We start from the raw sequence: 14690 nt of genomic DNA on the forward strand, positions 1-14690 counted from the left end.
TCACTATTGCAGTGATTCCATCTTTTATGAATAGAGCTACCCAACCTCCTTTTCTTTTCTGTCTGTCCTTCCGGATCATCCAATGCCCCTGAATATTTAATTCCCAGTCCTCGTCACCTTGCAACCACGTGCCTTTGATGTCTATCAGATCATATACATGTGCCTGTGCCTTTAAATTTGTTTTTTACTCTTTTTTCCTGCTTGTTTCCTCTCTCCTTCAAACTCACTTACTTTATTTTTGCTTTCTAATTCCAGCTTTACTCCCCTCCCTACTGAATCTATTCGTAGATTCCCATCCCCCTGCCAAGCTAGTTTAAACCTTCCCCAAGAGCACTAGCAAACCCCCCCCCATGAGGATATTGGTCCCGGCTCTGTTGAGGTACAACCCGTCCGGCTTGTACAGGTCTCACCTCCCCCAGAAACGGTCCCAATGCCGCAGGAATCTAAAGCCCTCCCTCCTGCACCATCTCTTCAGCCATGTATTCATCTGCTCTATCCTCCTATTTCTGTACTCACTAGCTCGTGGCAGCGGGAGTAATCCGGAGATTACTACCTTTAAGGTCCTGCTTTTTAATCTCTCTCCTAGCTCCCTGCCCGCAGGACCTCCTCCCTCTTTCTACCCATGTCTTTGGTCCAGATATGGACCACGACCTCTGGCTGTTCAACCTCTCCCCCCAGAATTCCCTGCAGCCGCTCAGTGACATCCTTGACCTGGCACCAGGGAGGCAACATACCATCCTGGAGTCACGTCTGCGGCCGCAGAAACACCTGTCTGCTCCCCTGACGATTGAATCCCCTACCACTATAGCTCTTCCATTCTTCTTCCTGTGCAGCTGAGCCACCCATGGTGCCATGGATTTGGTTCTGGCTGCACTCCCCAGAGCCACCATCGCCCTCACTGATACTCAGAACAGAGTACTGGTTGGAGAGCAAGGTGAACTCAGGGGACTCCTGCACTACCTGCCTAGTCCTCCTCTTGTGTCTGGTGGTCACCCAATCCCTCCCTGCCTGCACACTCTTAAGCTGCGGGGTGACCACCTCGAGAAACGTGCTATCCACGTAGCTCTCAGTCTCACGGATGCACTGCAGTGACTCCAGCCGCCGTTCAAGCTCCAAAACGCGGAGCTCGAGTTAGTGCAGCTGGAGACATCTCCTGCACACGTGGCCATTTGAAATTCTAGACTAAATGACATGTACTGCATTACCATTGTCTACTCTCTGTTACCTCTTGAAAAATTCATTGAGGTTTGTTAAGCAAGACTTTCCCTTTTGAAATCCATGCTGACTATTTGTTGTTATATTTTTGGTTTCTAGATCTTGTTTTGTTTTCTCCTTTAGTAGGGATTCCATTATTTTTCCTACCACCGATGTTAAGCTGACTGTGTAGTAATGCCTCTGCTATTTCTTCCTGGGATTCTTTTAAAATGCATGGATCCAATCCATCCGGACCAGGGGTTTTATCCTCTTGAGTTTGACTAGTTTATTTAATATACCCCTCTTTTTATTTAAATGAACTTACATAAGAACATAAGAAATAGGAACAGTAGGCCATACAGCCCCTCGAGCCTGCTCTGCCATTCAATAAGATCATGGACTCAGCTCCACTTCCCTGCCTGCTCCCCATAACCCCTTATCGTTTAAGAAACTGTCTATTTCTGTCTCAAATTTATTCAATGTCCCACCTTCCACAGCTCGCTGAGGTAGCGAATTCCACAGATTAACAACCCTCTGAGAGAAGAAATTTCTCCTCATCTCGGTTTATCCCATTATTAATCTCATCATCCAATGTCATGTCTACCTATTCTATCTCCCTGGTAAATACTGAAGCAAAATAATGATTTAATATTTCTGCCATCTCTCTATTGTTACCTGTCTATCCCTTAATGACCCTATTCCCATCCCAACCTTCCTTTTTTATTATTAATAACAGAAAATGTTGGAAATACTCAGCAGATCAGGCAGCATCTCAGAAGTTCTGACGAAGGGTCATCGACCTGAAACGTTAACTCGGTTTCTCTCTCCACAGACGTTGCCTGACCCGCTGAGTATTTCCAGCATTTTCTGATTTTATTTAAGATTCCAGCATCTGCAGTATTTTGATTTTGTTTCTGTTTTTAAATTGATGAGCCTGTAAAATATTGTACTATTTTGTTTTATGTTCCTTCATAGTTTAATTTCATAGTTACTCTTTGCCTTCCTAATTGTTTTTAGACATCTCTCTGAATCCTTTCATATTTTCCCTTATCATGCACTCCCCTGCTGTCTCTGTACTTAATGTATGCCTCTTTCCTTACCCTCAATTGTTCCCTTATGGCTTTATTCATCCACAAAGTCTCATTAGTGTATAGTTTGTTCTTTCCTTTTAGCGCAATATATTTTTTCCGGACTCTGTTGAACACCATTTTAAAATGTTTCCCAATGCTGTTCTACATCATGGTTTGGTAATATTGTTGCCCATTTTATTTTCCCCAAGTTCTATTCTCAGCTGCGCAAAATCAGATTTTCTCCAATCTATTACCCTAGCCTTCGTCATATTTATGTCTTTCTCAATTATCATCTTAAAGCGTATTATATTATGGTCACTATTGCCTGGATGTTCCCCTACTTTTACTTCTCTTATCTGCTCTGGTTTATTTCCCATTACCAGATCCAATAGCAAATCCTCCCTTGTTGGGCTTTTTACATATTGGGTTAGAAAGGTGTCCTGTACACTTTGTAGCAACTCCATTCCCTTATCCCCTTTACCTACCTCTTCTGTCCAATTAATATCGGGGTAGTTGAAATTCTCCATGATTATTATTCTATGTTTTTTATTCATTTCCCTAGTTTGTCTGCATATTTATTCCTCCACCTCCCTTCCACTATTAGGTAGACTATACCTATTAGTGTGATTGATCCTTTATTATCTTTTATCTCTATCCATATGGTAACGACACTGAAAAGTGTAGAGGAACAAGGGACCTTGGAGAGCAGGTCCACAGATCCCTGAAGGTAGCAGGTCAGGTAGATAAGGTGGGTAAGAAGGCATAAGGAATATTTGTCTTTATTAGTCGAGGCGTAAAATACAAGGAGGTTATGCTTGAACTGTATAAAACACTGGTGAGGCCTCAGCTGGAGTACTGTGTGCAGTTCTTGTCACCACATTACAGGAAAGATGTGATTGCACTGGAAAGGGTGCACAGGAGATTTACAAGAATGTTGCCTGGACTGGAGAATTTTGGCTATGAGGAGATGCTGGGTCTGTTTTCTTTGGAACAGAGGAGGCTAAGGGGAGACCTGATTGAGGTGTATAAAATTATGAGGGGCCTGGGATTGAGTGGATAGGAAGGACCTGTTTCCCTTGGCAGAGGGGTCAACAACCAGAGAGCATAGATTCAAAGTAATTGGGGGGAGGTTTAAAGGAGATATGAGGGGAAATTTCTTCATCCAGAGGATGGTGGGGTCTGGAACTCACTGCCTGAAAGGGTGGTAGAGGCAGAAACCCTCACCGCATTTAAAAGATACTTGGATGTGTGCTTAAAGTGCCGTAACCTACAGGGTTATGGACCAAGAGCTGGAAAGTGGAATTAGGCTGGAGTGCTCTTGGTCGGCTGGCGCGGACATGATGGGCCGAATGGCCTCCTTCCGTGTTGTAAATTTCTATGATTCTATGATATGGATTCTATTTTAGTCTTGTTGATTACTGCGTCACTTTTTTCCATTGCCATTATGTTATCCCTAATAAGTACAGCTACTCCACCTCCCCTTTTTCCTCTCTATCTTTTCTAAATATGTTATTCCCTGCAATGTGTAATTCCCAGTCCTGATGTTTCTGTAGTCATGTCTCAGTAATCCCCACTATGTCTGGTTCCTCGCAACACTTGATTGCCTCTAGCTCCCTTGTTTTATTACAGACACTGTGTGCAGGATTTCCTCTCACTATGTTTAACCACCTTTTTAGATTCTGGTTCTCTAACTCTATTTATTCCCTTGATATCAATGTCCTCCCTTACTTTATTCTTCCCTATGCTCTCTTTTCCTGTTTTGTTTATATTTAGATTGGTTACTTGTAGACCCTCCCCCCATCTTACTAGTTTAAAGCCTTTGCCATCTCCTTGCGGTGCCCCACTAGTTACGTCCTGCCAACCCGAAAATAACCGGTATATTCCTGCTCTCTGTTTTCTGTCCGTTAACCAATCCTCAATCCATGCTAGTATAGGATGCATTTATCTGTACTGTCAAAATGGTCACCATGCTCCACCCTTTGTCTATGATTGGTCCCCTTGGAGGATAAGCCACACCCTGAAGTTTCACTTGTAGGGGGTTGGAAGAACATGATCCGTCTTTCCTGAGTTCACTCTCTCCCCTCCGATTCCCCCCACCCCTGTGTCTCACTTCTCCCCCCAGTCTCTCTCTCTCTTTTCCCCCCAGCCTCTCTCTCCCTGTCTGTCTGTCTCTCGGTCCACCTGCACCCCCCCTCCCCCCACCACTTCTCTGCTCACCACCGCCCTCGGCCCCCCCGCTGTCAAAAAAAGTTCAGTACAAATAGTTACACTGCGAATATATTACCCTTCATACCATGAGCACTCATTTTGTGTAATAACCTCTTGTGTGGGACCTTATCGAATGCTTTCTGAAAATCCAAATACACCACATCCACTGGTTCCCCCTGATCTGCCCCGGCTAGTTACAACCTTGATAGGGTAAACGTGGAGAAGATGTTTCCACTTGTGGGTGAGACCAGAGCTAGGGGCCATAAATACAAGACAGTCACTGATAAATCCAATCGGGAATTCAGGAGAAACATTTTTACGCAGAGGGTGGTGAGAATGTGGAACTTGGTGCCACAGGGAGTGGTTGAGGCGAATAGCAGAGATGCATTTAAGGGGAAGCTCGGTAAGCACACGAGGGAGAAAGGAATAGAAGGATATGTTGATGGGGTGAGATGGAGAGGGGTGGGAGGAGGCTGGTGTGGAGCATAAACACCGGCACGGAGCTGATGGGCCGAATGGCCTGTTTCTGTGCTGCAAGTACTTTTTAAAGTGGGCACCCACACTAGCTCCTCCAACATCTCTTCCAGATTGCCCAGCTGGATGGCATTGCCCTTGCATGGTTCCACTCTTATCTATCTAGTCATAGCCCGAGAATCGCTTGCAATGGCTTCTCTTCCCATTCGGCCCCTCCTCTTCCTTATCTTCATACTGCCCCTCCGCGGCATTATCCCAAGGCATGAAGTCTTGCACATGTATGCTGATGACACAGAGTTGCACCTCACCACCACCTCTCTCCACCCCTCCACGGCCTCCCATTGGTCATGCTGCTTATTCGACATCAGTATTGGATAAGCAGAAATTTCCTCCAATTAAATATTGGGAAGACTGAAGCCATTTAGTCCCCGACATAAACTCCGTTTCCTAGACACAGATGCCATCCCGCTCCCGGACAACTGACTGAGGCTGCACCAGACAGTTCACAACCGTTGCGCCCTATTTGACCCTGAGCTGAGCTTCTGACCCCCATATCCTCTCCAGCACAAAGGCTGCCTATTTCCACCTCCGTAACATCGCCCGTCTCCGCCCCTGCTTCAGCTCAACTGCTGCTGAAACCCTTAACCACGCTTTTGCCACCTTTAGACGACTATATCACGCTCTCCTGGCCAGCCTCCCATCTTCCACCCTCCATAAACCTCAGCTCATGTAAACCATCGCAGTCAATGGTGCTTCTCACTGGTGCTGACTCTCACCTTACCTCATCTGTTTCCCATCATTAAGAAAAATTATTTTACTGTATAATCTTTATGCAACACTTACAAACATTAACCCCAAAGTCCGAAAAGAAAGAGGAACGGTTACCGCTTGAATCAATAAAGCAATTTTCTCACCTAATTCCACGATGGATTCCTTGGTTAAGTTACAATTGTTGACAATAAGATTTTTTAAACTTGGTAAAAAGCGGAGCCGACCAATCAGGTGCCTCACAGAATTTCCGATATTCTTATTCATCGCTAAATTCAGTACTTGTAGACTGGACAGTAAGGGGATTATCTGGGCTGTAAGCATAAAAACAGCAACACATCCATTTAAATTACACCTTCTTCTTTGTCAGGACAAGGATGGAAACATAATCCCAAGCAAAAATCTCCTTTCATCATCAACCAGGTGGAAACCCAATGGATGCGGGCTCAATCCCAAACAACAGCTGAATTTAGCCCGAGTCACACAATATCCATTCTAAGCTTTGGGGCTTTGGGCCAGTTTCAAGGTGTGCTTGTTCAGGCCGTTTGACTGCCCGTCACCAAATCTTCACTCCACTGGTCAGAATAAGAACTTAATTCCTTCCAAACTAATCATTTACCTTCAAATGAAATACACCTTGGAATATAACATTAGTGGGGCCAGACCAGACTGGGGGGGGGGGGAGGGAGCTTTCCTACCTGATAGCTACAAGAGACTGGCACACATTCCATTTCAATCCACTTCCTGTGAGCAGCAATCTCCCAGTGGGTAAATAGGCGAAAATGGAAAAATATCACACTAAATGTAGTCAGGGCACTCTTCAAAGATTGGTTCAGATATGCGGAGTTTCCCTCTTTCCCTTACAGAGCAAACTCCCACCCGACAGACCCCCCACCCCACCCCACCCGCGGGGCAACCAAATACCGACATGGATAGAAAAAGTGATTTTCTTGACGAGCTCATAAATGACCAAACCTCCCACAGCTCTCACTCTGAAGGACGCAGTGACGTGTGTTGGGTCCCTCAAGGGCTGATTGGAACGTTACTCACTCAGAGCAGAAATATCATCTTCAGTCAATGAGCACCGATGGACATCGAATACTCGGAGCTGTGTGAATGGCGATAAATGGGCCGCTGTGTCCTCGAAGCCACCTCCAATGTCATTGCAGGAGAAAACCATCTTCTTCACACCAGGTATATATTGCAGCGAGTTACCTACAGGTGTGGAAACAAACCCGGTTTTATTGATTGAGGACACCCTTGGATCAGATTTGGAATTTGGGTCGGGCGGGGGGGGGGGCGTATTGTAAAAAAACACAAGTTTGTTTTGCAGGTGAAATCTGCCAGATACAGATTGAATAAACGGTGGTGGGGGAAGATATTGATAAGTAAATCAGACACATTGGAATTGGGTGTTAATGAAGTGAAAGTATTTGGTTTGAGTTACATATCAAGGGAAAAATAATGCTTGGTATTATAGGTCACAGGTCAAAGACTGAAAACTCAGTAAAGAGGGAAGTACATGCACTTAGACCCATCTTTGTACTAAACACATCTTTTGTTTCTTTAGTTGTCCCGTTACCATCTGCTTTTGCTTTGTAAAATCATCCCTTCAGTCATTTAATCTCTCCTGCCTTCCACCCTATCACAGACCTTCCCTGCCCCTACACTTGCTTAAAACCGGTCACGTCTCTAACGGCTTTCACGAAAGGTCGTCGACCTGAAACGTTAGCTCTGTTTCTCTCTCCACAGACGCAGCCTGACCCGCTGAGTATTTCCAGCATTTTGTTTTTATTTCACGATTTCCAGCATCCGCAGTATTTTACTCTTCAAGTGAGATGTTCCAATGGGTATATATTTAGAGAATCCTTGGAGATAGGCTGATCTGGGAGATGTGGAAAAGGGGAATGTGATGGCAATCTGTAAAAAGGAGCAAAGACGTAACCCAGAGACTGACAGGATAGTCAGTCTGACACCTACTGTAGGGAAGAACAGCAGTAGATCCGGAAGGAGAGAATAATGAATCACCAGGAGAAATAAAGTTTCATAGAAGAGAGCCAACATGACTACTCGAGAGGGAGATCATGAGTGTCGAACTTCTTGGAGTTCTTTGAGATAAAAACCCCTTGTGGATTAGGGTTACTCAATGGATGCTGTTTATTTCATTCATTCACGTGACTTTTACAATGTATTGCATTTACCTTATAAAAGGTTAGGTCCCCTGTAACGGAGTATTTTTGCTATTGTGGTTTCGTGCCAGCGGCTGGTGTGCGACAAGTTGCAAGAAGCAGGAGGCCGCCCAGAAGCAGGTAACGACGGGAAACCGTTGACCCCCCCCCATATGTTGAGAACCCCCTGATTTCAGAGACCACGCCACACTCAAATAGTGAACCCTGCAATTCACAAGCCTCCCGCTTCCTCCCTCTGCAGCCTTCTCCACGTGATCGCGACTCTCTGCGGGGTCACTGAGCCGGAGGCTTCTCCAACAACAGCCGGTGAGCACATGGAGTGGGGACAGGGGGGCAATGCGGCGGGAAATGTAAATGGTTTGGGAAAGGTAAATCTGGAAAAATGGATCAAATTAAATTGAGAGTAGAACAATGTTCGCACAAGAAAAAAGCAAATTTAGGATAGAGATCAGGAAATTGTTCTTCAAACACAAAGAATTACACCAATTTACACCAATGCTCTTTTTCTCTAAAGCTAGAGCATTGGTATAAATTAAGAGCCGTGATATTTCAAAACTTAAAAACCAAATTCGTTAAATACAATACAAGACCTGAGCGGCGGGAGAGTGGGGCAGAGGGGGAACAGGGCCGGGGAGCAGGGCGGAGGGGGAGAGCGGAGTGACAGGGGAGTGGGGGAGCAGGGCGGGGGAGCAGCCGGGGAGCGCAGTGGTGGGGGAGCGGAGGGGCAGGGAAACGGAGCAGAGTGGGGGAGCGGAGGAGCAGAGGCAGGGAGGAGCGGCGGGGGAGCGGAGGGGCAGGGGAACGGAGCAGAGTGGGGGAGCGGAGCAGAGTGGGGGAGTGGAACGGCAGGGAAGCGGAGGCAGGGGAACGGAGGGGCAGGGGAACGGAGCAGAGTGGGGGAGCGGAGGAGCAGAGGCAGGGAGGAGCGGTGGGGGAACGGAGGGGCAGGGGAACGGAGCAGAGTGGGGGAACGGAGGAGCAGAGGCAGGGAGGAGCGGTGGAGGAACGGAGGGGCAGGGGAACGGAGCAGAGTGGGGGTGCGGAGGAGCAGAGGCAGGGAGGAGCGGTGGAGGAACGGAGGGGCAGGGGAACGGAGCAGAGTGGGGGTGCGGAGGAGCAGAGGCAGGGAGGAGCGGTGGGGGAGCAGAGTGGCAGGATAAAAGAGCGCCGAGAGCAGGAGCAATGCAACACAGGTAAGAATCGAAAGGGTGACGTCAGAGTGACGTCAACTCGAGGGAAACAGCAGATTGGTGAGTAGCCGGTGAGTGCTTTTGTCGTCTAGTTTTAAGTTTATTTCATAGTCAAATAGTTCATGGTCAGATAACTAGATGGATGGCAGGGGAGTTCAGTCCCCCTGGAGTGCACATCCTGATCCATGTGGGAAGTCCTGGACGCTTTGCGCAGTCGGGACGACCACATGTGCAGGAGTCACCAGCTACAGCAACTCGAGCTCCACGTTTCGGAACTCGAGCCGCGGCTGGAGTCACTGCGGTGAGACTGGGAGCCACGAGAATAGCACGTTTCTAGAGGTGGCCACCCCGCAGCTTAAGAGTGTACAGGCAGAGAGGGAGTGGGTGACCGCCAGACACAAGAGGAGGATGAGGCAGATAGTACAGGAGTCCCATGAGTCCATCTCGCTCTCCAATCGGTATTCTGATCTGAGTGGGGGCGATGGTGCCTCTGGGGAGTGCAGCCGGAGTGCCACGAGCTAGCGAGTACAGAAATAGGAGGATAGAGCAGATGAATGCGTGGCTGGAGAAATGGTGCAGGAGGGAGGGCTTTAGATTCCTGAGGCATTGGGACTGTTACTGGGGGAGGTGGGACCTGTACAAGCCGGACGGGTTGCACCTCAACAGAACTGGGACCAATATCCTCCCGGGGGAGTTTGCTGGTGCTGTTGGGGAAGGTTTAAACTAGCTTGGCAGGGGGATGGGAACCGGAGAATAGATTCAGTAGGGAGAGAAGCAAAGCTGGAATTAGGCAGCAGAAAAGTAGAAAGTGAATTTGGAAGACAGAGGAAACAAGGGCTATAAAATAGACAACAAGGAGGTTTGCCTGTACTAACTGGTATATACTTCAATGCACGGAGTATAGCGAATAAAGCAGATGAGCTGAGAGTACGATATTGTAGCTATTACTGAGACATGGCTGAAAGAAAGAAAGGTATGGCAGCTCAACATTCCTGGTTATAGGGTTTTCAGACGGGATAGAGAGGAGGGCAAAAAAGGAGGGGGGGGAGGTCACAGTATTGATTAAAGAAACAATTCCAGCTGTGAGGAGGGATGATATGTTAGAGGGGTCATCAAATGAGGCCAAATGGCTCAAAATAAAAAAAAAAAAAGGGGCGATCACGCTGCTGGGAGTGTACTACAGACCCCCAGACAGTCTGAGGGCAAGTAGTGTGAAAGGTATAGAGGGTGCAGAATTCCTAAAATGCATTCAGGAGAACTTCTTTAGCCAGTATGTAGCAATCCCAACAAGGGAGGGGACAGTTCTGGAAATATTTTTAGGGAATGATGCTGGGCAGGGGTAGGGGTATCAGTAGGAGAGCATTTAGGTGCTAGTGACCATAATTCAGATAGATTTAGGGCACTTATGGAAAAGGACAAGGATAGACCAGGAATAAAAGTTCTCAATTGAGGAAAAGCCATATTTATTAAGCTGAGATGGGATTTGGCCAAAGTGGACTGGAAACAGCTACTTGAAGGTAAATCAGTGCCAGGGCAGTGGGAGACATTTAAGGAAGAGATCCGGAGGCTTCAGGCCAAATATGTGCCCTTAAAGAAAAAGTGTTGGAATAACAACTCTAGATCCCCCTGGATGTCATGGGATATAAAGGGTAGGATAAAGAAAAATAGGGAGGCATGTGACAGATACCGAGGGCTCAATACTGCAGAAACTCGAGAGGAGTACAGAAAGTGCAGGGGTGACATTAAAAAGGAAATTAGGAAAGCAAAGAGAGAGCATGGAAACATATTGGCAAGTAAAATCAAGGAAAACCCAAAGATGTTTTATAAATACATTAAGAGCAAGACTTGAGATGTGGGTATGGTTCTTAACGAATACTTTGCGTTGGTTTTCACAAAATAGAGGGGCGATACAGACATTGCAATCAGGGAGGAGGAGTGTGAAATATTAGATGGAATAAACATAGTGAGAGAGGAGGTATTAAGGGGTTTTGCAGCTTTGAAAGTGGATAAATCCCCAGGCCCGGATGAAATGAATCCCAAGCTTTAAGAGAAGCAAAAGAGGAAATAGCAGAGGCTCTGACCATCATTTTCCAATCCTCTCCGGCGACAGGTGTCGTACTGGAGGATTGCTAATGTTATATCTTTGGCTAAAAGGGAGAAAAAGATAGTGTGAGTAATTACAGACCAGTCAGCCTAACCTCGGTGGTGGGACAATTATTGCAACAGGATAAATCTTCATTTAGAAAGACTGATTAATCAAGGACAGTCAGCATGGATTTGTTAAAGGAAGATCATGTCTGACTAACTTGATTCAATTTTTTGAGGAGGTAACAAGGAGGGTCGATGAGGGTAATGGGTTTGATGTAGTGTATATGGATTTTAGCAAGACTTTTGAGAAGGTCCCACACGCAGAATGTTCACGAAAGTAAAAGCCCATGGGATCCAGGGCAATGTGGCTAGTTGGATCCAAAATTGGCTCAGAGTCAGGAAGCAAAGGGTAATGGTTGATGGGTGTTTTTGTGACTGGAAAGCTGATTCCAGTGAGGTTCTGCAGGGCTCAGTACTAGGTCCTTTGCTTTTTGTGGTATATATCAATGATCTAGGCTTGGGGATTATGATTAAGAAGTTTGCAGATGATATTAAAATCGGCTGCATGGTTGATAATGAAGAAGAAAGCTGTAGACTGCAGGAAGATATCAATGAACTGGTCAGGTGGACAGAACAGGGGCAGATGGAATTCAATCCGGAGAAGTGTTGGTGTTCGGAGAGATGTGGGTGTCCTTGTGCAAGAAACACAGAAAGCGAGCATGCAGGTACAGCAAGCAATAAGGAAGGCAAATGGCTTGTTGTACTTTATTGCAAGGGGGTTGGAGTACAAGAGTAAGGAAGTCTTGCTACAATTGTACAGGGCCTTGGTGAGACCACACCTAGAGTACACAGTTTTGGTCTCCTTATCTAAGGAAGGATATACTTGCCTTGGAGGCGGTACAAAGGAGGTTCACTAGATTGATACCTGGGATGAGAGGGCTGTCTTATGATGAGCGATTGTGTAGAATGGGCCTATACTCTCTGGAGCTTAGAAGAATGAGAGGTGATCTCATTGAAATATACAAGATTCTGAGGGGGATTGACAGGATAGATGCTGAGAGGTTGTTTCCTCTGGCTGCAGAATCTAGAACCGGGGTCACAGTCTCAGGATAAGGGGTCAGCCATTTAGGACTGAGATGAGGAGAAATTTCTTCACTGAGCAGGTTGTGAATCTTTGGAATTATCTGCCCCAGAGAGCTATGGAAGGTGATTCTCTGAATATATTCAAGGCTGAGATAGATTTTTGGAGTCGAGGGGAATCAAGGGATATGGAGATCGGGCAGGAAAGTAGAGTTGATGTCGAAGATCAGCCATGATATTGAATGGCGGAGCTGGCTCGAGGGGCCATAGGGCCTACTCCTGCTCCTATTTCTTATGTTCGAATGCAAGTGTGTGGGAATGCATTTGGGGAGGGCTAACAAGGCAAGGGAATACACACTGAATGTAGGACACTGAAAAGAGTAGAGGAACAAAGGGACCTTGGAGTGTATGTCCACAGGTCCCTGAAAGTAGCAGGCCAAGTAGATAAGGTGGTTAAGAAGGCATATGGAATACTTGCCTTTATTAGCCGAGGCATAGAATACAAGAGCAAGGAGGTTATGCGTGAACTGTATAAAACACTAGTTTGGCCACAGCTAGAGTACTATGTGCAATTCTGGTCACCACATTACAGGAAAGATGTGATTGCACTAGAGACGGTGCAGAGGAGATTTACGAGGATGTTGCACAGACTGGAGAATTTTAGCTATGAGGAAAGATTGGATAGGCTGGGTTTGTTTTCTTTGGAACAGAGGAGGCTGAGGGAAGACCTCATTGAGGTGTATAAAATTGAGGTGACTAGATATAGTGGATAGAAAGGGCCTATTTCCCTTAGCAGAGGGGTCAACAACCATGGGGCATAGATTTAAAGGAATTGGTGGGAGGTTTAGAGGGGATTTGAGGGGAAAGCTCTTCACCCAGAGGGTTGTGGGGTGTAGGAAATAGTTATTAGACCCAAAAATTGAGCTATTGTAAGAAATAGCTATGTAAGGAAAAAAATTGGGTTTTAATTCTTAAAGAACTGATAAGGATAATATGCTGAAGACATGCAGCCAGGAACAAACGGCAGGAATATCAGCGAGGTCAGATAACAAACTCCAAGACAAATGGCCGAGACCAGAACACAAGAATGATCAGAAAGTGGCAAAATGCAGGACAGCTTTGGATGGTGGAATAAACAAGGCACTCTCTGAAGATCTGATAACTAGACGATGTGGAAACAGAACGTCAGAAAATATCCTGAAAGAAACAGAACACAACATTTTCCAGAAAGATAAGAGAAAAGGCCTTGAGGATCACAATTTCTCAATTCGATCATCGATGAGGAACAAATGATTGACACCAGGTAATCCCCAGCCCACCGAAATAAAATACAAAAATAGAAGGCCGAGAGCGAAATAGTGCGACAGAGAGAGGGGCGAAGGCTTCCTCGGGGTGGATGAATTCTGATTTATGCCCAACACCTTGATCAAGTTTAGTCTGAGGTAGATTGATGCTGGTTAAATAACCCAACAGCTCGAGGGACGAAGCAGGAGAAGCGACCATTGCTGCAAACCGCACAGATCCGCTGACTCGAGACTTCCACGCTGTCTCATTGGCCATCTAACCATCTGTCCGTCCGGTCGTGGTGATCCGTCAGGGTCGTAGGTCGCCCTCTATTGTCACGGGTCGTATGTCTATTATACTTACCTTAACCACATGTAATTTCTGATCATGCTTTGAACTGTAGCTCTTTAATAAAATACTTTAAAACTCCCAAGACCCTTTGGGTCTCAGTGTGTGACCCATGATCAACATCATACAGGGGGTCTGGAACTCACTGCCTGAAAGGGTGGTAGAGGCAGAAACCCTCACTGCTATGGACCAAGAGCTGGAAAGTGGGATTAGGCTAGATAGCTCTTTGTTGGCCGGTGCGGACACAATAGGCCGAAATGACCTCCCTCTGTACTGTAAATTTCTATGGTTCTAATTATCAAAACATGGAATAAACAATTGGATAGATTAGTGAAGCCAAAAATGCTGGATCCTTTTAAAAATAATTAGATAATGGAATTGAGACTATTCTTGAGAAACAGATCATCAGACCCAGAATACAGAAGAGGGTTGATCAAGGTAGTGCGGCGGATGTCGTGTATATGGACTTTCGGAAGGCTCTCGACGAAGTGCCACTCAGGAGGCTTATGATGAGGATGGAAGCCCGTGGAGTTAAGGGGAAAGTGTGGTGTGGATATGGAATGGGCTCCATGGCAGGAAACACAGGGTGATGGTGGGTGATAGTTCTTCACACTGAGAGCTGGTTTGCAGTGGTGTTCCCCAAGGGTCAGTTTTAGGTCCATAGATGTCATATATTTGGATTTCCAGAAGTATTCGATAAGATGCCACATAAAAGGCTACTGCACAAGATGAAAGTTCAAGGGGTTGGGGGTAACATATTAGCATGGATAGTGGATTGGCTAACTAACAGAAAACAG

The 14690-nt window shown here is 46.2% G+C and overlaps 1 protein-coding gene across 1 annotated transcript in view; it reads right to left on the reverse strand.

Moving 5' to 3' along the window:
* Positions 1-14690, reverse strand: part of LOC139266044 (leucine-rich repeat-containing protein 31-like) — a 73718-nt gene that overhangs the window by 19230 nt on the left and 39798 nt on the right. Inside the window, exons 8-9 of the mRNA XM_070883846.1 lie at positions 6765-6929; positions 5861-6028 (exon numbers count right to left, since the gene is read on the reverse strand). Coding sequence (XP_070739947.1) covers positions 5861-6028; positions 6765-6929 — 333 coding nt within the window. The remainder of the gene's footprint in view (positions 1-5860; positions 6029-6764; positions 6930-14690) is intronic.

Source organism: Pristiophorus japonicus, chromosome 6 (genome assembly GCF_044704955.1).
Source record: "Pristiophorus japonicus isolate sPriJap1 chromosome 6, sPriJap1.hap1, whole genome shotgun sequence".
In the NCBI taxonomy this organism is placed as follows: Eukaryota; Metazoa; Chordata; class Chondrichthyes; family Pristiophoridae; genus Pristiophorus; species Pristiophorus japonicus.